The sequence below is a fragment of the Peromyscus eremicus genome, chromosome 7 (assembly GCF_949786415.1).
Source record: "Peromyscus eremicus chromosome 7, PerEre_H2_v1, whole genome shotgun sequence".
Lineage (NCBI taxonomy): Eukaryota > Metazoa > Chordata > Mammalia > Rodentia > Cricetidae > Peromyscus > Peromyscus eremicus.
The window spans coordinates 113329085-113354497 of NC_081422.1; the positions used below are offsets into that span (position 1 = coordinate 113329085).

The 25413-nt window shown below is 52.8% G+C and overlaps 1 protein-coding gene across 7 annotated transcripts in view; it reads right to left on the reverse strand.

Moving 5' to 3' along the window:
- Positions 1 to 25413, reverse strand: part of Scn5a (sodium voltage-gated channel alpha subunit 5) — an 80790-nt gene that overhangs the window by 42829 nt on the left and 12548 nt on the right. For 5 of the 7 annotated variants that reach the window (XM_059268889.1, XM_059268890.1, XM_059268886.1 and 2 more), the window contains exons 5-13: positions 18171 to 18262; positions 14340 to 14570; positions 12508 to 12571; positions 11292 to 11433; positions 10666 to 10863; positions 9445 to 9624; positions 8623 to 8976; positions 4993 to 5125; positions 3667 to 3905 (exon numbers count right to left, since the gene is read on the reverse strand). In XM_059268889.1, coding sequence (XP_059124872.1) covers positions 3667 to 3905; positions 4993 to 5125; positions 8623 to 8976; positions 9445 to 9624; positions 10666 to 10863; positions 11292 to 11433; positions 12508 to 12571; positions 14340 to 14570; positions 18171 to 18262 — 1633 coding nt within the window. Of the gene's footprint in view, positions 1 to 3666; positions 3906 to 4992; positions 5126 to 8622; positions 8977 to 9444; positions 9625 to 10665; positions 10864 to 11291; positions 11434 to 12507; positions 12572 to 14339; positions 14571 to 17951; positions 18044 to 18170; positions 18263 to 25413 lie in introns of all 7 variants that reach the window. The other 2 variants (XM_059268885.1, XM_059268883.1) reach the window with 1 other exon arrangement.

Consider the following 25413-nt stretch of genomic DNA (forward strand, 5'->3'; position numbering starts at 1 on the left):
TCAACAATGGACAGTGACTTGGAAGTGTAAGCTAGACAAACCCTTTCCTCCTGTGGTGGATTGAAAGAGAAAGGTCCCCTGTAGGCTTGTGTATTTACATGTTTGGTCTTCAGTTGGCGGGGTGAGGTTATAGAGCCGTTAGATGGGGCCTTGTTGGAGGGAATCCAGCACTAGGGCAGGCTTTGTCTGGCTCACTTATGTATCTCAGCTTCCTGCCCTGCTGCCAGGCACTCCCTGCTGTCATGGACACGCAGCCCACAGGACCCGTCAGCCAAAATAAACTCTCCCTTAAGCTGCTCCGGCCATAGTGTTTTACCACAGCAACAGAAAGGTAACTAACACTCCCCAAGTTGCTTTTGGTTGGAGTGGTTTCCACAGCAACAGAATAAAACCAGGACAGATGTCAACTGTCCTTTTCCTTACTGATATGTAAGGGTGTGTGCCTGACATCTGTGTCCTGAAAGATGTGTGTGATAATGCCAGTGTCTGCTGTGCACTAGTGACTTTGCTTGGTTTACAGTATTTTATATACATACACACATACACATACATACATATATATAGGCTTTTCAAGACAGGGTTTCTCTGTGAAACAGCCCTGGCTATCCTGGAACTTGCTCTGTAAACCAGACTGGCCTTGAACTCAGAGAGCCACCTGCCTCTGCTTCCCAAGTGCTGGGATTAAAAGCATGCTCTACTACTGCCCAGTTAGTATTATATATTTTAATGCAAGTATAGCAAGCAATCTTCTTCCATGTTCTCAACTTTAAAAACTTTTTGTTATTATAATTAAGTGTTAAAGTCAGTTCCTCAGCATCTAATTGGTGAGTATGGCATCAAGTAAGGGTCTAACTTAAGTTTCCTCCACAAAGAGCAACCACTGATCCCAATATCATCTGTGGAACAGGTCATCCTTTGCTTATTGATTTATAAACTGTCTCCAATAGGATTGCTTTATTCCCAATATTTCAGCCTTACAGCATTGATCTCGTTTATAGATTCCACATTTTAAAATTTTATTTATTTATTTTTATTTTATTTGCATTGGTGCTTTGCCTGCATGTATGTCTGTGTGAGGGTGTCAGATCTTGGAGTTACAGACAGTTGTTAGCTGCCATGTGGGTGCTGGGAATTGAACCTGAATTCTCTGAAAAGCAGTCAGTGCTCTTAACCACTGAGCCATCTTTCCAACCCCTCCCCCATGTTTTTGGTTTTATAATATATCTTAGTATATGGTAGAAGAAAATGCCACCTTATTCTCTTTTCAAGTTTGTTTGTTTATTTATTATTATTATTATTATTATTATTATTATTATTATTATTATTATTTTGTGTGTGTTATGTTTGTGTGCATGCAGGTGCCCACAGAGGTCAGAAGAAGGAGTCAGATTGCCTGAAACTGGAGCAGGAGTGGGAATTGAACCTAGGTCCTCTGCAAGAGCAGCAAGTGCTCTTAACTACTGGGCCATCTCTCCAGCCCCAGACCAACCTGCTGTGTTTTTAATTCTTTCACGGTGGGAGGCTTTTCAAACCATTTTCTCCAGGGTGTTGCCTTTGATTATGAAATGGGCCGAACAGTTTAATCTCCCAGTCCTCTCCTTTATGGAATCTGCTTTTGGAGGCATGCTTGGAGAGTCTGTTCCCCACTAAGGTTACCTACCTATGCTTATGTTGGTGATTCTGTTTCTTTATATTAATATCTAAGTCACCTGGACTATATTAAATTCAAGAAAATCAAAGCCTTTCATTGTAGCAATAAAGCTATCCAAACAGCACAAAATGCAGCTGTTACCAACAACCGAGTGGCAGGTTTAGCACAACTGTCACTTAATCACAAGCTGACAGTTCAGCAAAGCCACCAAGACTCTTCATCACATCCAAATGCTGCCCAGTCCTACCCAGGAAAAAACTACGCTCCACTTAAATCCCACAATGACCATCTGATGATCCCTCAACAGCCGAAGATGCACCCCCAGACTCCGCATGCTGAGGTGTACCCCAGACTCCGCATGCTGAGGTGTACCAAAGACTCTGCATGCTAAGATGTACCTCTCCTTCGATGTGCAAGAAAGAAAGTACAAGAATAGCCAAATGGGCTCAGATGATTGGAAAATGTTGAAAAAATCTGCAAATGACCGCTTAAAGTTCTGGATTTGTAAAGCAGTTATGGAAGAAATACCCACAGCTTGCAGTGTGTGTGAGGTCTACCTGCCTGTGCAAGCCACCCGAGTAGCTGGGCCATGTCTGCTGTGGGACAGGCCTGAGACCCAGCTAAGGGCCTCCCCACTGGCCGGAGCAATGATCCCCAGGGACTCTGGCCAGTCCTGCTGAGGACCTCTGGAGGGGAGCTGGCTGTGTCCAAGTGTCAGGATATAGTAGGTGTGTGTCTGGTTCTACTCCCACCATGCCACCCTTCCTGCCTCAGTTTCTCCATCTGTACGGTGAAGAGGCAGAACTTGATGTGGTTTCAAGAAAACTGTCCGAAGGAACCCAGACATGTTGACTTCTGGGGTCAGCTTCTTTAATAACAACAAGCACAGCCCTCATCTATGCTGAGGGCTTGTTGTTCATGAAATCTGGAGGAAAACACGTTATAGACATTATCTTATTCAGCCTCATTAGCTTCCTATGAGGCTCATATTGTCTGATTCTTGCATTTATTAAATTCAGCAAATACTTATCGTGCCAACTACCAGGATTAGTTAGTAAGGGCTGAGTCAGAATTCAAATCTGGTTCTGTACATCCTTGATTGACTCACTATATTCAGTTATCAGTCCGTCCATCTACCTACTGACCCAGCCACCATCTATCCACCCATCCACTGACCCAGCCACCATTGATCCACCCATCCACTGGCCCAGCCACCATCTATCCACCCACCCACTGGCCCAGCCATCATCTGTTCACCCACCCACTCATTTCTTCCTTTTCCTATTTAAATATCCACCCACCCACCCATCCCTGTCTTCCACTCTCCTGCTCTCTAATCATCCACTTATTACTTACATATCCAACTATCTTTCTCTACTTCCTATTTAATTTTCCACACCCATCTCTCATTCCACCATCTCTAATCATCTGTTCATCTTTCTGTCCTTCCTTTCCTCTCTCCCTATTTAATTATCTATCTGTCCTTCCTTTTAGTCTTACTTCTCTCTAATCGTCCATCTGTCTGTCCGTCCGTCCGTCCATCCATACATCCACCCACCCATCATCTCTCACTACTTCTTTCCAATAATCCATTCATCTCTCTCTTCTTCCCTCCCTCCTTCCCCTACCCAGGCACTCAGCCTTCCTTCTCCCCATTCAACAACAATGATGCTCATCTGTACAACTCCCTGCCATACAAGAACAGCCCCATCCTTCATGCACTTCCCCGTCCGTCTACTCACCATTAAGTCTCATGTCCCCACACATTTCAGATGCCCTCACTCACTCACTCTTGTTTTGTAGCATTCGAGCACATTGACAAGCTCAAACCCTAGTCTCCCACTGCAAATCTACACACCTTTGCTCCCCCAAACTTGACTCTGAAACTTCCTCCTCCAAGATCTCTTCCACGACTCACACCTTCAAAAGCCCCTGCGATGTTCAGAATCCCCTCCCCATGTAAGCTATACCCTTCAGGGATGCCCATTTACAAGTCAACGACATGTGGTCCTTACCAGGTTTCCAACCTGCAGCATCTCCTCAAACTCGACGGTCATGTTGTAGTGCTCCAGAGCCATGAAGAGTGTGTTGAGCACAATGCACATGGTGATAGTGAGGTCCGCAAATGGGTCCATGACCACGAACTTCACCTTCTGCTTGATGGACATCCAGAGTGGGCAGCACTCCCAGATTAGGTAGCGTTGGGCAAAGCGGTTCCAGCATGGTGGACACTTACGGTGGGACTCCTCCAATTCTGAGGACAGCCAGGGTGTTAACTGGGTTTGTTGACCAAGTTGGCTGCATCTGGTGGCATTCTAGAAAGGTCTCGGGACTCGCATGAGGGAGATGGCAGGGTGCTAAATGACAGTGGTACAATGAGGGAGGGCTGGAGAAATGGGCGGCCTGTGTCTCAGCTCTTTACTCTGGAAATGTGGAAGGAAATGGCTGCACGGATAAGAAACTAAGATGGATCTGGGAGGTGGTGGCGCACACCCTTAATCACAGCACTCGGGAGGCAGAGCCAGGCGGATCTCTGTGAGTTCGAGGCCAGCCTGGGCTACAGAGTGAGTTCCAGGAAAGAAACGCACCAAAGCTACACAGAGAAACCCTGTCTCAAAAATGAAACAAAAAAACAAACAAAAAAACCCCCAAACAAACAAACAAACAAAAAACCCCAAAAACAAAACCCCCAAAAAACTAAGATGGACATGGGGAAATGAGGATATGACAGATTAGGATTAATGTAGGTTCATGTCAGATAACCATCTCCCATAGACATGAGCAGGCTCAGAGCAGAACAGGCTGCTAGGTCAAGAAGCAGAATAGCCAAGTTCTGATATGAGGGTACACAGGACAGCCTGGGGTGGGGTGCTGGGACAGGCTGTGGAACACAAGCATATACCTGGGACAGGGTGACATGAAATGGGGCACCCAGTTTGTCCTGGAAGGTATGTGGAGTTGCCTAGGGTGGGACCAGCTGAGATGGATGCAGGATTGTTTTAATAGTGTAAGTGGATATGGGAACGGCTGAGAACAGGCTAAACCAGGGAGGGCATGCAGGAGACAGGGTGGCTCTAGACAGACTGGGGTATGCTTAGGAGAGGGCTGGGTGAGATGGAGAAGGGTCTGGGACGGTCCAGGATGGATGTGGGAACACCTAGGAAAGAGGGAGCAGAACCAGAGAAGAGCCCAAAGAACAGGCGAGAACATCCACTGCCGGAAGAGATATCTAGGGGAGGTATGGGGTGAGAGGGTGGGGGCAGACAGAAGAAGCTGAGGCTGGAGTGGAGTTAAGGGGGGCTGGGAAAGTGGGGGTGTTTAGAGAACACCAGGACACTGACCTTCCAGGGCGCTAGTGAGGACACTGACAGCACTGAGCGCCCGCTGCCGCGCTCCGGGCTCCTCAAAACCGTCTGCACAGGGAGCCTGCGGGGTCAGCAACTGAGGCCCACCTGGCTCCTCTGATGGCGTGGTCTGTGAGCAACCAGGAGACGTGCATCAGCCTGGGAGGGCGCTCAGGCTGGGGAGGACTCAGGAAGACAGAGTGCAAGTCTTGCTTTTGTGTTTTGTTCTTTTCATTTTAAAATTGCATTTATTTATTTGTTGACTTTTTTGTGTGGGTGTTTGCACATAGGGCGGTCGGAGGACAAAGAGTGGGAGTCAGTTCGTTCCTTCTGCCAGCGGGTCTTGGGGACTGAGCTCAGGTCGTAAAGGCTGGCAACTATTACCTTTACCCGTTTAACCATCTCACTATCCCCCCACCCCCTTTTTGAGGCAGGGTCTCACGTAGCCCAGGCTGGCCTTGAACTTGACATGTAGCTGAGGATATCCTTGAACTCCTTGATCCTTCTGCCCTTATCTCCCAAGTGCTGCTGGGGTTACAGGTGTCTACCATGTCTAGTTCATGCTGTGCTGGGGATGAAACCCGGGGCTTTGTGCATGCTAGGCGAGCACACTAACCACTGTCACCAAGGATGGAGGTCTTGACGGGACACTGAACGCAGGACTTGGAGAACCAACCCTGCTCCAGCTAACAACTCCCTGATCCTTGTTCCTCCTGCTTACCATCATCTCCTTCCGTCTGTGTTATCAGTGTACATATGCCATACGGGCCCTTCCAGTGCCAGAGGCTGCCACATATATTAGTACACGCAAACACGATCTTAATTAAAGCTCTCTATAGCTAAAGGCAGAAGGAGGCTGAAAAAACCCAAAAATCCTAACAGACTCTAGGATGACATTCACAGAAACACAAAAACAGCAGGGTTGAGGCTGGTGGCAGGCCATGTCACCTGCAGGAAGTGTGGCTGTACCGACTTAGAAAATTTTAATTTTTAATGATTATTATTTATTTTACATGTATAAGTGTTTTGCCTGCATGTACATGCCTGTGCACCATGTGGGTGCCTGGTGCCCAAGAATACTAGAAGAGGACATTGGATGCCCCGGAACTGGAGTTACAGACAGTTGTGAGCCTCCACTTGGTTTCTGGGAATCCACATGGTATGCTGGTCCCTTGGAAGAGCAGTCAGTGCTTATAACCACCGAGCCATCTCTTCAGCCGCTACCTACAAATTTTTAAATGGTCCTGAGAATCCCTGTCTTGTAATCTACCTTCATAAATACTTTCACATGCCCACCAAAACTGCAGAGAAATGATGTACATTGCAGCACTGTTCCTAACACCGAACAAAACAACCAACCAATAGGAAGATTATTAAAATCAGTCATGACCACAGCCCAACCCTGAACTCTGAGACAAACAACAATGAGAAGCTGACCTGGGTACACGCCCATGGGAACATCTCCAAGACAAAGAGTTAGATGTAAAAACAAGACAAAGATCTGGGGTATAAATGCCCAACTGTTAAAAAGTGCTGGTACTTGTGGAACTGGGCAGAGTGGAAAGGGACAGGCAGGTCCCTGTTCACGTTATGGACTTTCCTGGGTTGCCTTTAATACCACTTGCAGGTAGAGAGACTGGCAGCAGGCTCTCTGGGCTGAACCAGAGAGGGCTCCTCCTGCTTCCCATGCCGCTGGAGCACCATGTACCCAACACAGGGCTCTGTTTGCAGACCAGAAATGGGCTCACTGGGGACCAGCCAGGAGTGGGAAGGCATTCCCAGGGGCTTCTGCCTGCTAATCTCTTTGACTTTTCAAATGTCTCCATCTTGGTTGCTAATTCCTTTAACCTTACAAACGACTCCGTCTTGGCCTGCTAATCCCTTTAAAGTTACAAATGGGCCCTGCAGAAGTGAGAATGGGGGAAGTCAGAGTTCCCGGTAATGAAGTGTGTGAACTTGGATTCCTCCCGACATGTGCAGTACAATGAGGTGATTTTCTCCCTAATGGGATTAGGAAATTCTATTAGTGCTCCTGGCTGTGGAGCTCTGCCTGCCTGAGGCTGGGGCTCCAGAGCCGGGCCTGCCTGCTCAGGGCTCCTGGAAGCCAGATACCCACCCTCCAGGTGATGGGCCCTGAAGGACACAGATGGCTCTGAGCCCCTCTGGGCCTTGAAGTTCCTCTCCTTCACTTCCTCATACAGGACCTAGCACTTGACACTTGGCAGTGCATCCCAGAAGCCTTTGCTCACTCACGTCAACAACACATAGTAACATGCTCACGAGGCGAGGTCTGGCCTAAGCCCTGGACCTGTTTCAACTCTCTTGGTCCTACCACCTGCTGACGTACATGTTTAATCTGATCTCCACTGCAGGAAATTGAGGCTACAGATGATTAACCATATAAAGCTATACGGTTAAAGCTAGAGGCCATGTGGCCCCCCCACCCCTACCCCCACCTCCACCGTCCTGACCAAGATCGCATCATCCAGTGGTCGCTGTCCTCTGTCCTGTACTTGTGTGAGCCGCACTTCAGCCCTTTCCTGAGCGGGCTGTTCAGGCACTGTATGTGGAGTTGCAGGGGTCAACGCAACACCTGTGGCCAACTGGGCAGGCTCTAGTGTGCCACTGACAGGCCTCTCATGACGAGCACCTTGCTGACGGTTCTAAACATCTGTTCCCTCTTTCAGCCACACTGACCTCACAGTGCCACAAGCCAGACAGGCTCTTCCCCAGGCAGTTGGCACTCTTGCTGTCTGTGACACACTTTGGTATTGATAGCATGGTACTACGACATTTTAACAGTGTCAACCATGTCCTGTATGCCTTTAGTCCTGTCCACATTAGCCACTTCCACAGTCCCAATGGTCCCAAAGTGCGTATTTTTCACCCACTGTACAGATGAGACCCTCGAGGTGCAGAGGAGTAAAAAGACTTGTCAACAGCCACCCAGCTGGTAAGCTGCAATCTAGAATCCAAACCCAGGTTAATGTCGAGAGCGTGGGCACTAACCACTAAGTCCACCAGCCCTCCCTGCAGTAGAAGGCAACCCGGTTCCTCTTCTTGTAGTCACTACTTAAATGCCTCGTAGCAAGTGTGTTGGGGTTCCTCTCTCCTCTGCCTGCTCCCCATTCCCAACACTTACTCCCTTGGCTGGCACTGAGTTACAAGTCAGTAAAGTACTATTCAGTGACTACTTCTTACTTACTGAATAACTGTTGTCTAGAATCCTCTGAGTACCCCTTTGCCATCTAGCCCGGTTTGCTTGTTCCTGACCCACAGATCCAGAAGGCGCCTGATACCGCACACGGTCTCTGGGACACTGGTCTAGCTAGGTCTATCGTGGCATCTTGGAACTGATACTTCATCACATGTGAACTGTGTGACTCCCTCATCACTACATCACCATGCATGTTTACATATACATTTTTCCTTCTTCCTCCCCTCCCTCCCTCCCTTCTTTCGACTTGTCTGCCTACCTGGTTGGCAGAGAAACTATGGGGGGAGAGATGTTCTGGGAGTGGGGCACACGGTAGGTGTTTGATCAACATTTAATGAGTAGTTTTGAACCTTGTACTCATCACCAGTTTGGGCGACAGATGTGGGCCTGTAGGCCAGGGGTGGGCTCACCGTGTCTGGGGCTTGTTCCAGCACCACAGGGCGGAGAAGGTGGCTCCCTGGGGAGGTGGCCTCTGCGTCACCTGCCCCCAACAAAGAAACTACCCCATTGCAGTCCACGGTGCTGTTTCTTTTGCCATTGAGGACATGAGCAGGAGCTGGGGTCCCAGGGCTGGGCTGTCCCTGGGCACTGGGACGGCGCAGGGGCCAGGGCACCAGCAGTGATGTGCGGTGGCTCTCACTCTCCCCTGCAGTGCTGTTTTCATCATCTGCAAAATCGGCCTCGGAGCCCTGGTCCCGTCTTCGGAAGGTGAAAAGGCTCCCTCGGCTGGAGCGGGCCTTCATCGACGTCCGGCTGAGTCGATTCTGAGGGCACAGGGAGGGTACTGTAACCCACACGGCTCTGCCTATGCTTCCCCCTAGTTCTCATGGTGTCAGCCCTGCTCAGATTCCTAGAGCACTGATGCTTTTGCTGGCCACAGGGGTGCTGGGTGGCCTGAGATGGGAGGGGTGGGAGTGTCTTCTGCACTGCCAGGGTCTCTACTCACTTCATGTCTGTATCTCTGGGTCTGGAGGGGGACTAGGCTAGGCAGCAAGAGATAGGACCCACACGAGGCCCCCAGTCCTGGCCCCCATACTTGACTAGCTCCAGGCAGGAGGCATCGTTAACATGCGAACACCCTGGCTCTCCTCCACTTTAAGAATGACTTTGGGAAACTGGAAGGGCTGGGAGGGGTTCAAAGATGCCTTTCTTAGAGACCAAGCTTGGGGCTGTGACCACACCAGGGCCCACCATGATGGGCTTTGCAAGGGCCAGAACCACGTCGGGATTACCAGTGCTCTGGGACCATCTTCTGAGTCAGACTTGGGGAGTCTGTCATCCCCACCATCCTCTGTCCCGGAAGACAGCCGTTCCCTCCTCTTGCTCCTTCTCTCGTGGTTGGTTACTGGGGCCAAAGGGGACATCTCCAAGGAGCTACGGGACACAGTATCCACAGCCCTGATGGTGAGGGCCTGGAAAAAGATGGAAGAAAGGGTGTTTTGATCATGGAGGGTCCTAGGGTAGCTGAAGGCAAGCGATGTATCTCTCAGTGGTTTGGTGGCCTGATCACTAAGGAGACTCCCACACTTGACTCAGACTGGGGATGCCATGGAAGTCATCCCAGGCAGATCCACAATGCCTTGAGAAAGATCAAGAACCTGGAAGGGAGAGCAAGCAGCTAAGTAGGGGTGCAGGGCAGTTGAGGGAGGGGTGTTGGTGGACAGAGGAACTAGCAGAATAAAATGACAGGAGATCTCCTGAAGGTTCACCCGATCAGAAGGACATTGGAGGGATCATGGGGATAGTAAGCACACACAAATGCCTCCAAACTGGTTCTTTTTTCTACTTCTTTTCTGTGTGAGTGAACTTGTGTATGTCCAGGCCAGAGGTGGGCCTCAGGTGCCATTCCTCAGGGTCATCCATCTTCATTTTTGAGACATCTCTCATTGGGACCCAGGACTCATTGATTTAGTCTCGGCTGGCCACCAGTGAGCCCCGGGGCTCTGCCTGTCTCCACCTCCCCAGTGGTAGGGCTACAAGTCACATACTGCTTTTTGATGGGGGTTCAGGGACTGAATTCAGATCCTCACACTCGTGTGGCAAGTGCTTGCACAGGTGAGCCATTTCCCCGGCCCTTCACTGAGGTTTCTAACAGCTTCCTACAGCTCCCACAGGGGAAGCTGAATGTGGGCAGCCAGGAAGAATGGCCAGTGCTCAACCTTGGCCTTTATTCACTAGCTCATCAGAAAGAATCCCTTGACCAGAGTAAACTCTACTCATGGGCATGGACCTTGTACCAGGCGTGTGCAGTGCCCACAGAGGCCACATTTACTGAGAACCATCAATGCACCCAGCTTGTACTACCTAGAAAACATGGTGGCCACAGGGAACAGTTTTACCCAGTGTATACCAACAGGTCCACCTTGCCCAGTTAAGTACGGCCTTCCACCCATTATGTGCCACCTACTGGCCTTACCCAGCACACACCACACCTCCAGACACTGCTCATTCACCTCATGTTCCTTCTTGAGCATTTCCATGGCCTCTTGGAAGCGTTTCTCCTTCTCCTCCGTCTCAGCAATGGTGGCTTGGTTTTGCTCCTCATAGGCCATGGCCACCACGGCCAGGATCAGGTTCACCAGGTAAAAGGAGCCCAGAAAGATGACAAGCATGAAGAAAATCATGTAGATCTTCCCTGCGGACCTCAGGGTCTGGAAGAGCAAGGGCCAGAAGTCACCCTCACTGGAGCTCCTTCTGAGTCACGGCATTTCTAAGTCCCCATCTGGCTGTGCCAGGGGTTCCGTGTCCTAAGCCTGCAGGTGGAGGAAAGCATGTCTTCCCCCTGGAGTAGGTCACGTGATAACCCACAAGAGAGTGTCCCACTTAGGAGGAGGCGGGTATCTCACCTAATGGGGAGAATGTTGTATCAAAAGAGAATGTTCCACCATACAGGGTGGAGGAAAATCTCATCCACAGAGCAGAGCATCCTCTATAAAGGGACTGCAACTTAGCCCTTCCCCCGCCTCCTCTGTAACTCTCACCAGTGGAAAGCTACAGGGGACGATTCTGGCTAGCCATTTGTGCAGCCTGACCTGGAGTCCCTGGCCAGCACCCTGCTGCCGCCCCGCCGCCCCCGCACCTGCTGGTACAGGCGTTCCCAGCAGTCCTGTGTCATCAGGCGGAACAGCGCGAGGAAGGCCCAGGCGAAGGAGTCAAAGCTGGTGTAGCCGTGGTCGGGGTTCTCACCTGCCTTCAGGCACCGGTAGCCCTCGGGACATGTCCTGTAGCCAGACATACACACTCCTGGCCCATGCTGCGAGGGGCCCTGCCTCATTTCCCTGGGCCATGGCCCAGCCTGTGCTCAACTGCTCTGAGGCTGTCACCAACAGTGCCAGGCTTCTGGGTCTGTCCCTATGATCTGGTTCTTGCCATGTTCATGGTGGGCCAGGCTGCCATCTTCCTCTCTCCTAGACCTACTTGGAATCTCTAAGGCCCACATCTGGGTCCTTCTGTCCACATGACACACCCTTCCCGGAGGCGGCGGCTGCTGCTGCCACTGTTGCCTCCTCTTAGGGAGGAAGCACAAGTCCCTTCCTTGGCTTGTCCAGTCCGTGGGGAGCTGAACACAGTGGGAGCCCCAGAGGGAGAGGAGGAGCAGCGAGGTTCGGCTAACTGTAGGCAGAGGCAGGGTCATCTGGAAAAGTGCCTGTTTAACACACACACAGACACACACACACACACACACACACACACACACACACACACACGCATGCACACACGCACACAGACACAGACATGCACACAGACACACACACACAGAACTACGGTGGGAGAAATTTGGCAAGTGCCAGGATGTTCCTAAGGGCAGCTGTGCCTCACACCAAGACACCCAGACATCTCTCCCATGATAGAAGGAGACAGCAAACATGAGCCCCAGAATCTCACAGCAGAAGCAACCCCTCACATGGTGAGCCTCTGAACCCTTACCCTGTCCCAGACTACAATGTACACAGAGCCCTGGAAATTGTCCCTGGAGACAGGAAATGTCAAGGCACCATGGCCAGGCTGCTAGACTGAGGCCACACTCACCCCGAAGGGCAGAGCAGCGGCGATGGAGTCTAGTTCGGATACTGCAAGGTACCCTGGGAGGCCTCCTTATCCCAGCCCCTCTTTAGGGCTCTCCTGCTCCTCCCTTCAGATCTGGTCTCTTACCAGTTGTCTCCTGTGGCAAGGGAGGAGTACGGAAGCTTCAGGAAAGAAGATTAGGGAGGGGGTCACTGTCTTAGGGCTGGGGTGTCAGCAGATGAAGCAGCCCGGAAGATGCCAAAAGCCGCCGGGAGGAGAGTCCCACCTACCCGGCGTCAGAGCTGTTCCCACACAGTAACACATCAGTGGTGCCATTCTTGAGCAGGTAATTGTCTGCAAGGAGAAACCTGGGTGTGAGCGGCACGGGTAGCCCCGACTCTGGGTGTCCGCCTTACACGGGGTTTGGGAAAGACACTGCCAGTCACTTTCCGACCCTCGTTTGCCACTGTCCCCGCCCTGCTTCTCTCTCATCCTGCTCACTCACTGCCACTCCTGAAAACACAGGAAGCCCTGGGCAGGCTCGGCTGTCCCCAGAGGCAGCTTCTGTACCCTGCTCCAAACCACTCGGGGTAGCCAGGGCCAAGAGAGGCCTTGAGCCAGGAGGCAAGGGTCTGGGCAGAGCTCCAACCTGGCTGCTGGGTCATCGTGTGGCCCACTGCCACAACAGAAACTGGTAGAAGAGATGCCTGCCGATCACCATGGCAACACTATGTTCAGATGGGCCTGGGTCCATACCAGGTGAGACACAGGCCACCTACCCTGCCATCTCCCATCAGTCACCACAACCCACCTTTGTCTCGGGAAGCATTTCTCTAAGTGTGGGCCTGACCAGTAACTGTCTGGGAATGGGTTGGGCTATAGCTTCTTCAATGCCAGCTACACTTGACTCAGGAGCAGGCCAGGGCCTGTAGTCTGTGCTTTCTGGAACCTTCCAGGTGACTCTGGTGTATACTGAAGTTTGGTGCCATTCATGTCTGCGAGGCCACAACAGAACCATACCCACGTCCACTTCCTGAGTCTTCTGTCTGCTTGTTTTCCAGTGGGGTGGTAGCGCTTGTATGTAAGAAGCCCTAACTTCAGGAGAGCCCTCTGGGTCCTTGTGGCCTGGCATCTGGCCTGGCCTCAGCATCTACCTTTGATCTAGATGGTGCTTATTGAAAGAGGCGGTGCCCAGCAGCCTGGAGAGATGCTGAAGTGAAGGATGTACACAACCACACAAGTCAGTTTGTCACAACCTTCTTGAAGGGTCTTCGGGTGTGCACACTGGAGTGGCAGCCTGGATACTTGGCAAGGGCGCTGAGTTGAAAGCTCTTTTTTTTTTTTGTTTTTTTGTTTTTTGTTTTTCGAGACAGGGTTTCTCTGTGTAGCTTTGCGACTTTCCTGGATCTCGCTCTGTAGACCAGGCTGGCCTCGAACTCACAGAGATCCGCCTGGCTCTGCCTCCCGAGTGCTGGGATTAAAGGCGTGCGCCACCACCGCTCGGCGAGTTGAAAGCTCTTAACCAAGTGTGGTGCCACTCAAGCTTCACAAGAGCCCAGGGAGGCTGGTCTCCTCACCATTGCCAGCACTCTGGACTCAGCCTGTCCCCACACTACATAGGAGCGTGTGTGTGTGTGTGTGTGTGTGTGTGTGCGTGTGTGTACACACTCTTGATTGTCAGGTGTCTTCCTTGTTTTTCATTTTGTCACTTTTTTTGAGACATGGCTTTTCCCTGAACCTGGAGCTTGCTGATTTGGATAGTCTGGCTGGCCAGCAAGCCTCAGTGACTCTCCTGTTTCCACCTGCTCAGTGCTGGGATTACAGGTTCACGTTATCACATGTGGCTTTTAAATCCAGGTGTTGGGATTCGAACTCAGGTCTTCATGCTTGTGGCAGGCACTTGACTGACTGAACCATGTCCCTACCCCACAAGCTATCCTTCAAACACACCATCCCTCCAGCTAGCCTGAGGGCCTGCTTCTGACCTCCAGCTGGCTCTTGAGTCCCAGCAATGCTTGGGTGGTCCCGGAGGCCTGCCCGCCCACTGGTGAAGCCTGGGTGGAAGATGCCCAGCTTTAATGGTCTCCCAGCACCCTCTCCTAAGGCACAGTTGAGTCCATACCTGGGTCATTGAGGTAGAGGTCCAGAGAGGCCCAGACCTGGCCGTCAAACTCCACAGAACCATTGGTGCCATTGAGCTCAGTAAAGTTGCGCACACACTTGTGCCTCAGGTTGCCCATGAAAAGCTGCAGGCCAATGAGGGCAAAGACACTGAGGCAGAAGACGGTGAGGACCATCACATCAGCCAGTTTCTTCACAGACTGGATCAGGGCTCCCACGATTGTCTTCAGGCCTGGGAAAGTGAGACGGTCACCCACAGACACTCTGCTCTATGATCCTCTGGGTGGAGGCTGGGCCTGTAGGACACCGAGTACCCTTGAGTCCTGCACTGAACGGGGCTGGGGACAGGGATGGCAACCACAGCCTGGGACGCAGTGAAGGAGGCTTTCTGGGCCCTTTTCAGAAGGGTTTGAAACTCTCTAGTCTCCACCAGCTCAACACATGAAATAGTGTGAAAGTGTCGTAAGGTCCCACTCCGGCTGGTCCCAAGGTATACCAGGTCTGGCCCTTTTAACATAGCCCACAGCAAAGGAGGCTGAAGTCCAGACCCATTTTGAGCCAATGCAGGGACCTCAGTTTGATCTGGAAATGGTAGACACAGCTGCTCCTGGTAGGGGGTCTCCCTGCTCTACTGTTGGGGGCAGCTGTCTTGGAGACACAGGGAATTTCAGTGATTCGAAGGGAAGCCAGGGTCTGGCTTGGGCTGAGCGGTTAGTGTACAGGATGGATACCGGGCTCTGGAGGAAGGTTTGGCAAGGTGAGGTGAAGGTGGGGTAGGGTGATGCTCTGGGTTTGGAACCATCTTTAGGGAAGGTTATGGGCAGGGGCTAGGTTGAGGCATGCCTCTCTTCCTCATCTGCCCTGACTCTTGGGGTCCTCTCCATCGCCCCCATTTCCCCACAGTGGAGTGGCTGAGATCTGTTAGCTGCAGAGGGCAACTCCCTGCAGAAGCCAGTGCCATACAGCAGAGTGACAGAAAAGCGTGTACACACATCCCATCTGACCCTCAGCTATGTCCTAGGGCAAGTGCGAGCAGAGCGTCAGGAGCAAGGGGCTCCCCTGCCAGCAGCAGGGCCCCAGCCCCCACCCCCAAAGCGGCCAGATCTCAGGTTAAGCTCCATCCATCCATGGTCCAGCCTGTTAAAGTGTTAGGAGCACCTGTGACTATTGTGTCCACGGCCCAGAGACAGAGAAGCAGTGATGGGCAGACGAGAGAGGGAAGGGAGCAGCCTCACCACCACGACACCATCACTGCTGTCTGCCCAGGACTCTGGCACTCGGCACTCTATGGAAATCATCCTGGCACATGTTGGCAACCGCCCAGCGGGTGGCGAGGGGCAGGGATCCACGTGTCCTTCACCGTTCAGAACTCTGAGGACCTACTGGGAGACACATGTTTGGGTCTGGCCCTCTAGCTTGCAGATGGCTTCATTTCAGGGGTACATGACAGGGATGGTGGCTATAGCTTGGATGCCCACCTTGGACTGTACCTCAACAGTCAGGCTAAAGGATCTTGGGCCCCGAATAATCTATTCGAGGCTTGCAAAGCAGGAAAGGTCATCCACCCCTTAAAACCTTCCCTCCTAACAAAGACACAGTTCACTTGTGTCAAGAATAGTTTCAAACCCCCTGCAGGAGTTTGGAGTGTCTCAAGGAGAGACAGAGGCCCAGAGAACTCTGAGGTTCTTTAGGACGCAGCCCTGGGGACCCCTTCGGCAGGCAGCATCCTGTCAGGTTGCAAACACCACTTTCTACTGCCACTTTGGGGACTGCTTTATGCTGCCTAGCTTAGCTGCTGAAGGCTTCAGGAGACTTGTTAATGTTTCTCTTCACCTTGTGTCTTTCTGTAGTACTAGGGAATTGAACTCGGGGTCTTGGATGCCCTAAGCAAACCTTCTATGTCTATCTGTATTCCCAATTCTTCTTCTTCTTTTTTTAAACTATAGATGGTTGGGAGCCACCATGTGGTTGCTGGGAATTGAACTCAGAACCTCTGGAAAAGCAGCCAGTGCTCTTAACTGCTGAGCCATCTCTCCAGCCCCATGTGTCCTCAGTTCTTTCATTTATTTTAAAATTTTGAGACAAGGTCCTGGTCTGGCCTTGAACTCATTCCGTAGCTAAGGCAGGCCTTGTCTCCTGTCTCAGTCTCCCACACAGCTGAGACTGCAGACCTACACTCAGCTGGTGACATTTGCTTTCACAGGAGTTCCTGGGGGGTTGCCCAGTCATGGCATGGGTTGGGGACACTAGTGCAGACACTGGGAAGAGGTGGTCCTTCCTGTTTACATACTAAGTGGGTTCAGAGCCCAGGAGACACATTTGGAGACACAGTCTAAATACAAGATGGTCAGGAGTTATGCTCATAAAATTACCATGACCAGGGGTCTCTGGTTTTCTGATGTAAATTCAGAGCTGGGCTTCTCATGCCTCGAGGGTAGCAGTAGGTACTGAAGTCACCAACACTGTCCTCTAGGAGTAGAGGCAATCATTGGTCCAGGGAGCTCTAGTCTGAGGCCCCTACGGACGCAGGGCAGTCTGGTGCCCCCCTCCATCGCACCACGCCTTATTTTTGTGACAGTCTCTTATGGAACCTAAAGCTCACCGTTTCTGCTAGACTGGCGGCTAGTGAGTCCCCAGGATCCACCTACCTCGTCCCCCAGCCTGAGATCACAGGCACATGCCACCATGACCAGCTCTTTAAACATGGCTTCTGGGGGTCAAAGCTCAGGTCCTCAAGGATGTGCTTCACCCACTGAGTCATCTCCTCGGCTACCTTCTTGAAAAGTCCCCGTCTAGTTCTGAGGACAGAGTGTTCACAGGGACTCCTGGGCTCTGGTCACTGCTCCTCCAGAACAAGTCCATACAAACGGTTTGAGCTCATGCTAACCTGGGGAGAGTGAATTAAATGGGGTGGGGGAAGAGGCTCCAGGGGTCACGGTGAGTGGGCACCCACTCTGCACACGAACGGGCTTCTGGGTACTTTCCTGTGTGGGCAAGTGGACCAGTGACTGCTGACGCTGTCTAGGCTTAGATATCCTGGGGATAGTTGCCAACATCTGTCAAGGAGGATTTCTTCCCGAGGCTACCATGCACTGTTTGCTAAACCTCTACTGCGCCATGCAGCGAGGGCTGGTAGACGCCAAGACCCGATGATGCCTGTCCACAGAGTACACTTTGTGTCACAAGATGGGGGCCGAGGCTTCCATGTGTCACATTAAGCTGGGATCTGGCACTCAGTCACAAAAGACTGCTTGGGGTATGCCGAGTCCCTCAGACACGATCCTTTTTGGCTTCTCGTAATGCCTGTCCCGGCTTTTCACTAGGAAAGCAGCTGGGTTCAGTTTGGAGAAACAATTAGTATTTTGGGAAGAACTGGGGATCAGTCACGTCTTGTTCTGGGCTCCTGGTGTCTGAGAGTGGGCTTGGCTGGGGTGGACGGCCCAGAGCCCATTCTGAGGTTCCAGGGAAATTCTTCCACTGCCCCGACCTCTGGGAAAGGTATTCTGGCGACAGGCACATCTGAAGGGCCTTCCGGGGGCAGCCATGGCTCCCAGGTAGCTGGAAAGGCCCAGGCATGTCCCTCTAGCCTTGGCGTTTAACCTGATTTTTTCACCTGAAATGACTGATATAGTTTTCAGGGCCCGGAGGACTCGGAAGGTGCGTAAGGCAGAGACATTGCCCAGGTCCACAAATTCAGTTGTGTATCTGTAACAAGGGAGATTCACACAGGACACAATGACAGCACACAAGAGGAGACACAGTCACAGGAAGAGGGCGGGAGACAAAGAGAGAGTCACTTGTGGCTGAGGTTGGTAGGCAACCCTGCTCTTACCTGGAATGACCGAAATAGTTTTCAGAGCTCTCAGGACTCTGAAAGTTCGAAGAGCCGACAAATTGCCTAGCTTTATATTTTCTGATACATACCTGTGGGACCAAACCACAGTTACGGCGAGTTACGAAGCGGAGAGCAGTGTGCCCACCCTCCCCTCCCTCCCCCTGCAGGGTCCACCCCTCCCCTCCCTCCCCCTGCAGTGTGCCCACCCTCCCCTCCCTCCCCCTGCAGGGTCCACCCCTCCCCCTCCCTCCTCCTGCAGTGTGTCCACCCCTCCCCCTCCCTCCCCCTGCAGTGTGCCCACCCCTCCCCCTCCCTCCCCCTGCAGTGTGCCCACCCCTCCCTCTCCCTCCCCCTGCAGTGTGCCCACCCCTCCCCTCCCTCCCCCTGCAGTGTGCCCACCCCTCCCCTCCCTCCTCCTGCAGTGTGCCCACCCCTCCCCTCCCTCCTCCTGCAGTGTGCCCACCCCTCCCCTCCCTCCCCCTGCAGTGTGCCCACCCCTCCCCTCCCTCCTCCTGCAGTGTGTCCACCCCTCCCTCTCCCTCCCCCTGCAGTGTGTCCACCCCTCCCTCTCCCTCCCCCTGCAGTGTGCCCACCCCTCCCCCTCCCTCCCCCTGCAGTGTGCCCACCCCTCCCCTCCCTCCTCCTGCAGTGTGCCCACCCCTCCCCCTCCCTCCCCCTGCAGTGTGCCCACCCCTCCCCTCCCCTCCTCCTGCAGTGTGCCCACCCCTCCCCTCCCTCCCCCTGCAGTGTGTCCACCCCTCCCCTCCCCTCCTCCTGCAGTGTGCCCACCCCTCCCCTCCCTCCCCCTGCAGTGTGCCCACCCCTCCCCTCCCTCCTCCTGCAGTGTGCCCACCCCTCCCCCTCCCTCCCCCTGCAGTGTGCCCACCCCTCCCCTCCCCTCCTCCTGCAGTGTGCCCACCCCTCCCCTCCCTCCTCCTGCAGTGTGCCCACCCCTCCCCTCCCTCCTCCTGCAGTGTGCCCACCCCTCCCCTCCCTCCCCTGCAGTGTGTCCATCCCTCCCCCTCCCTCCTCCTGCAGTGTGTCCATCCCTCCCCTCCCTCCTCCTGCAGTGTGCCCACCCCTCCCCTCTCCCTCCCCCTGCAGTGTGTCCACCCCTCTCCCTCCCCCTGCAGTGTGCCCACCCCTCCCCCTCTCCCGCAGTGTGCCCCGTCCCCAGCCGTCCCACTGTGGGGTGAGGTGGCAGATTTGGGTCCTCCCCTGGCCTTTCCTCTTGACACGAGATTTCAGCCTAGGCGTCTTAAGGATGTGCACAGCAAGCCCCCGGATGCCTTTCTCCATGACGGTCCCAAGATCAATTGGTACTAGAAGGCAGCTACTCTGGGGACGGAACATTAAAACCCCACGACTAGGTCTGAGGCTGGGGATACACTAGTATGTAGAGGGAAATGGCCCCAGAAGGCAATGCTGGGAGTGTGTGGGCTTCTGGTCTCACGAGTGCTTCTTGGCACCTTCTAACATCTGTCATCACCATGTACTTGGCTGACTCTGAAGTCTGGTTGAGGCCACTGGACAGACCTCTCTATGCAGGGAATGATCAGGGATTGTGATGTTACAAGAAACGGCATGAGGATTCCTGGGGAAAACCATTCCTGAGATGGAGGTGTTTCAGAAGAGGGAAGGGAGGCTGTCTCCGTAGGCTCTGTCCTATATGGGTCTGAGGGATGTTGGCAGGGCGGGGTGGCTATGAGACTCCCATCTGGAACCTGGACAGTGGTCTATTTCTGACCTCCAGAGGCACAGGAGGCACCTGTCTGCAAAAGGCAGGGATCTGCCCAATCAGAACATGAGGCCATGCGTGTACTGGGCAGGCCACATGACCACAGAGATATTGGAGAGGTGAATGAACAGTATGTGACCAAGGCCATAGGGACAGTGACAAATGACCTGTGATATTTAACCAAAGGCCTCACATCCAGGACATCTGACATTTAACTGAAAGTGTCTGATGTTTAACAAGGGATGTCAAACTCAGGGTGTCTGATGTTTAACCAAGTGTGTCTAGCCCAGGTGTCTGGGTGCTGTCACGTCAGGTCACCAGCCCTGCAGTGCTTGGTGGGGGTCCAGACTTGCAGAATCCACACTTCTGAATCTCTCCTGGGGCTACAGGTAAGACTCCAGCTTGGTCTAGCTCTGTTCACTCTTGGGATCCATCCATCTTCACAGGGTCCTGTGGATGTGTCTGCTCCCTTCTTAGACACATATTATTCTCAATGCCTTCCTTCTTCTGGCTACCCAAGGTCTTTTCTGTGGCATGGTTTCCATTCCGTTCTCTAGACTGGTTTCAGTTTACAAATTCCAACGCAGCAGCCACAAACAGTCCATCATCCACTGGGAAGCAGAAGTCACCTCTCGTTCTGGCCCATGTGATGTTTAATTTGACACAAGCTAACCCTTTTATATCCTTAGAGTTCCTCCCTTCTCCTGGATGGCCCAGATCCCCCAGACCTCTGTCCCCAATTCCCCTTCCCTGGTCTCTGTCTAGACTGCCACAGGGCTGTGAAGTTGAGCCTGAAACATTGCAGATGTTGCCATTCCATGGAAGACATGGCTCAGATGTTCAAGAAACTAACCCCGGGTCTGGTCTCCTGGGCCTTGTCTCCTCCCCGTTACCTCAGAGCTTTCAAGGTGACGTCTCCTGGTTACAGGGAGTAAGCAGAGCTAGTGTGTAAGAAAGAGAGGGGCCGACCATCTTGCTTTATCCGTCCTATCCCTGGAAGGCCTGGTTTGTCTGCTGATGCCTCAGGGAAGGCCCTGCCTACCCTGCCTTCAAGGATCCAAGAAGACAGGGCTGCCTGTTGAGCAGTGAGTGCTGAGTGCAAAGGAACCAGGACCCCCAGATGACAGGGACAGGCTGCACAGCTTGGGGGGTACATAGCTATGTCCCGGTAGGCTCGCCCCCATGATACGGCTGGAAATGAGACATAAATGCTGATGATACTTGGCTGGAAGACAGCCTGGGGTTAGAGGAAGTCTCGAAGGAGGAACCTGAGCTGAGTGAGGGCAGGTGCCCGGGGTCACAGTGTGACAGGGTGGCTACTGGCTGTTTGCACTCTCCTTAGATAGAACTTGGCCACCTCCCACCAAAGGAATACCAGGTTTCCACTAAGACCTCACTTGGAGCTCCCAAATGTGGCAGAACAAAGGAGGCCCTTTCAGAGCGGACAGCCAGCCTCCTAAGTGACGTGGAGAGATGGGTAAAGGTGGGCAAAACTCTCCCCTAGGCCAATCTACCTCTTGGCTAGCTGAGTGGCTGGCCAACGGTAGGCAACTGGGTAAGATGATGGACCCGACACAGAAGAGCAGAGGGTGGTGGGTGTGAATTCTGCACTGTCATACCAGCCCCAGCACACAGGAGGCTTTCTGGGGGCTGAGAAACTCCAAGGAACGGCACATGCTGGCCTTCTCCTGCCCTACCCTATCCTAAGACAGTGGAGCCCACGCTGTTAGCTCCTGTGGCGACTGGCCCCCTCCTCTGTGCCCTCCCTCCTTCCCCTCCAGGTTTGGTTTCCATAACAACCCCAGAAGGTGGGAGGCTGTTAACTGGCAGGTAATGCCCAGCTTGGGGGGGGGGGCATGAAAATCTCTGCATGTTGGACTGTGACCTGAGCCTGACGAGGTTCCCAGCACCCCTGCACGCGCTTCTAAATTGGATGGGGTGTCAGAGGGAAACCTGGTAAGGAGAGTGAGCTGGGGAGGGACCTCTCCAATCCATCCCTGGCAAGGAGCTGGGACACCGACTTTCAGTCCCAGAACAGCTGCTGACTCTGTCATTATGGGTAGGTAGGTTCTTTCTGAGCCTCAGTTTCCCCAAAGGTAAAAGGGAGGGTTGGATGTTGAGTTTCACTTCATTCAACTTTTGCACCACCAAGACTCCTTTGATCATCCTGTGGACTCATTTCATACAGTTTGTATCCCAGAGGTGGGAACTAGTTGGCTTTCAGGAGGCAGAGTGGACATCAGTCAAAGCTGTGGGACAGGTTTGATTAGTGACAGAGAGCTTCCAGCAGTCCATGTAGTCCTGGCAGAAGCGGACCGGCTACTTCTCTAGATGCTCAGATTTCCAAGAATCAAGTCTGGCTCCCCGGTTGTGCCTGGTTTTGGCACAGGTGTGGCTGTGGTGAGGGTCCAGCTCCCCTGTCGTGACTGTTTTGGGCACAGGTGTGGCTGTGGTGAGGGTCCAGCTCCCCTGTCATGACTGTTTTGGGCACAGGTGTGGCTGTGGTGAGGGTCCAGCTCCCCTGTCGTGACTGTTTTGGGCACAGGTGTGGCTGTGGTGAGGGTCCAGCTCCCCTGTCATGACTGTTTTGGGCACAGGTGTGGCTGGGTTCATTAGGAAGGACATCACATTTTCTTCATGGCTCTTAGTAGAAGGAGTGGTTGGCTATGAATCCCATGGGGTAAGGAGACAGGGATTCTCTAAGACAGGACCCTGTAGGACTTGCCAGGGACATGAAACCACATAGACCATCTTCTAGACATCAGGGCTGAGCTCAGGGTGAGCTGGTCCTGGGTGAAAGCTTTCCCTGGAGTACAGCAGCATCTTTGAGGTAACTCCAGAGGCTCCAGGATGGGGAGGTAGGAGGATCAGCCAGACGCTGGCCACTGTCTTGTCTAAAGCTCTTTATGCTCTGTGGATTGCTGGTCACCCCCACATCCTACAGAGACCCCAGAACCAGAGCCCAACCTGCCACCACACTCCAAACAGCAGGACAGTGAAGCCTCCAGTCTGACAAGTTCTCCCTCTCAAACCCCAGACCCGCCTCCCCACTCCGTTCTCACTGATGATCCTGCTTCTTATTTCACAGAAAATAGAGGCAATCAGATGAGAAATCCTTCTCCTCTCTTCATCAGCTCTATCAATCTACCTCCACCTCCGGCCAGAACTCTGCCTTCCTGAGCTGAAGGTCAATGCTCCCCTCAGCACCTGGATTCCCACTTGCTCAGTAAGCTCAAGGCCTTTGTTCCTGAAATTCCTCAGCCGGCCCCTCTCCCGACCTCACCAGAGGTCCTTTCTCTTCAGGATCATTTCCATTAGTCTCTCTTCTTTCAAAGTCCTGCCTTGGCCCCCATTTCCCTCTGGCCGCCAAGCCATTTTCTGTCTTGTTTCACAGACACTCCATGAACCACATACCCATGTTTTACACTTCCTTCCCCACCCCAGACCCTCTCTACCCAGATGCAGACTCTCCCACCCCTTGTCAGGGCACCAACGGCCACTCACAGTCCAATAGCCCATCTGCTGTTCCTCCTGGTACGCTCTACACTGAGTTTTCTCCCTTGCTGGCTTCTGGGTACCACTCCCCTGGCCATCCTCCCCACAGCTGACCAGTTCCCTCTTTGTGCAATGTTCCCTCCTTTACATATGCGGGTGTTTTGCTTCTATGTATGTCTGTGTACCACATGTGTGCCTGATGTGCCCACACAGGCCAGAAGAGGGCATCAGATCCCCCGGAACTGGAGTTACAGACACCTGTGAGCCACTATGAGTGCTGGGAATCGAACCCAGGTCTTCTGGAAGAACAGCCAGTCTTCTTAATCACTAAACCATCTCACCCTCTGCTCCCCTTTTTAAAAAAGTATTTACTTATGTATGTGGGTGTGTCAATGTGCACCATGTGTGTGCAGTGCCTGTGGACACCAGCAGAGGGCGTCGGGTCCCCTGGAACTGGAGCTGCAGGGGGTTGTGAGACACTCAAAATGGGTGAACTGAACCGCATTCCTCCTTTGATGAGCAGAAGGTCCTCTTAATGACCGACCGACCACTCTCCAGCACTCCCCATGCCCGTTTCTTGACCTCAAGATGTTGATGTGTTCCAGAGCACAGTCTACAGCCATGCTCGGGCCTAGGTTATCTTGTCTGGCTTTCAATGTCTTCAATTCCCCAGTGGCTTCTAATTGATTCCTCCGCCCTGGATCACATTCCCCAACTCCAGACTGGAAGATCTTTTGTATTTCACCCTTCCACACTTAAGATATCCCCAGCTGTACTTCTGACTCTTTTCCCCCTTCAGCTGGCTCCTCCCTTGGGGTCTCCATTTCCACAAATGGTGCTGCCATCCACCCATCTGTTACAAGTGAAACCCATCAGTCACACCTCCAAACCTCCTCTACCCTGCTCAAACACTGGTCTCAGCCACTCCCCTCTCTCCTGGCTATGAAAGTAGGCTACTGGCTGCTGCCTGTCTCTGCCCATTTCTATCTCCAGTCTGTGGTCCACACAGCAGCTCAATCATCTCACAGCTCTGCCAGCTCTCTTCCCCTAGTGGTCCTCATCCTGTCTGGCTCTTACATGACCTTTGAGGACACACAGTATGGTCTACCCCCAACCTACCACTCTTCAACTTCATCTCCTACTAGTCTTTGCTCATTCAGCCCCGCCCAGGCATGACTCTACACTTCAGGTAGGTGGTATATTGTCTCCCTATCTGTAAAATGGTAGGCCTGGAGTCAGTTTATAAATACCTAGAAATAGCCTCAGATAAATGTTCTATCCACCATGCTCTCCATCTAGCCTGGAAGTGCCCCCAAACATCCCAAGAGTCCAGCTCCTCTAAGTTCACTCTCCTCTACAGCATAGCTTAGGGACATTCAAGAGTCCGAGACAGTGGGAACTGAATTGAGCTCTGATCCCAGCAAGCTCTTCTGTGCCAGGGGAAGCCAGGTGCATGGGCATGGAGTACAGCTCCCAGCTCTTTGCTGAGATGCAGAGCTCAGTCCAGGACACACCAGGTCCTTAGCTTGAAAAGAAAGCGTCTGCCAGGTCAGTTCCTGACCAGGACTTCAACACGACAGCCCTGCCCTCATCAGCAGTCTCACTGGAGCCAGGTACCTGGTCTATGACATCCTTCGGGGGGAGCACCTCAACCCTGATCTCTCTGCGTGTCCTCTAGGAAGGGAAATGAGGCTGTAGCTGGGGCTACAGTACGCCTGGGGTCATGATCACCTTGTGGTGGGCTCCCTGTGTGTCCTGTTCCAGTTTTCTTGCTGGTAAAATGTGACTAAGAGAGACATCTAATCCTGCAGCCCAGAGGCTGCATGCTGCTGCACATGGCCCAGGATAACGATGAATGGGCCCAACAGAAAACTGTAAACTTGCTTAAAATATCAAGATGGTGGGGTTTGGGCATGTACTTTATAGGTGATTATATCATCTTGCAATGTCAAAAGATTGAACATGGCTGGCTGCCTCTAGCATACCTCCTTGGCTGGTGTGAGGATC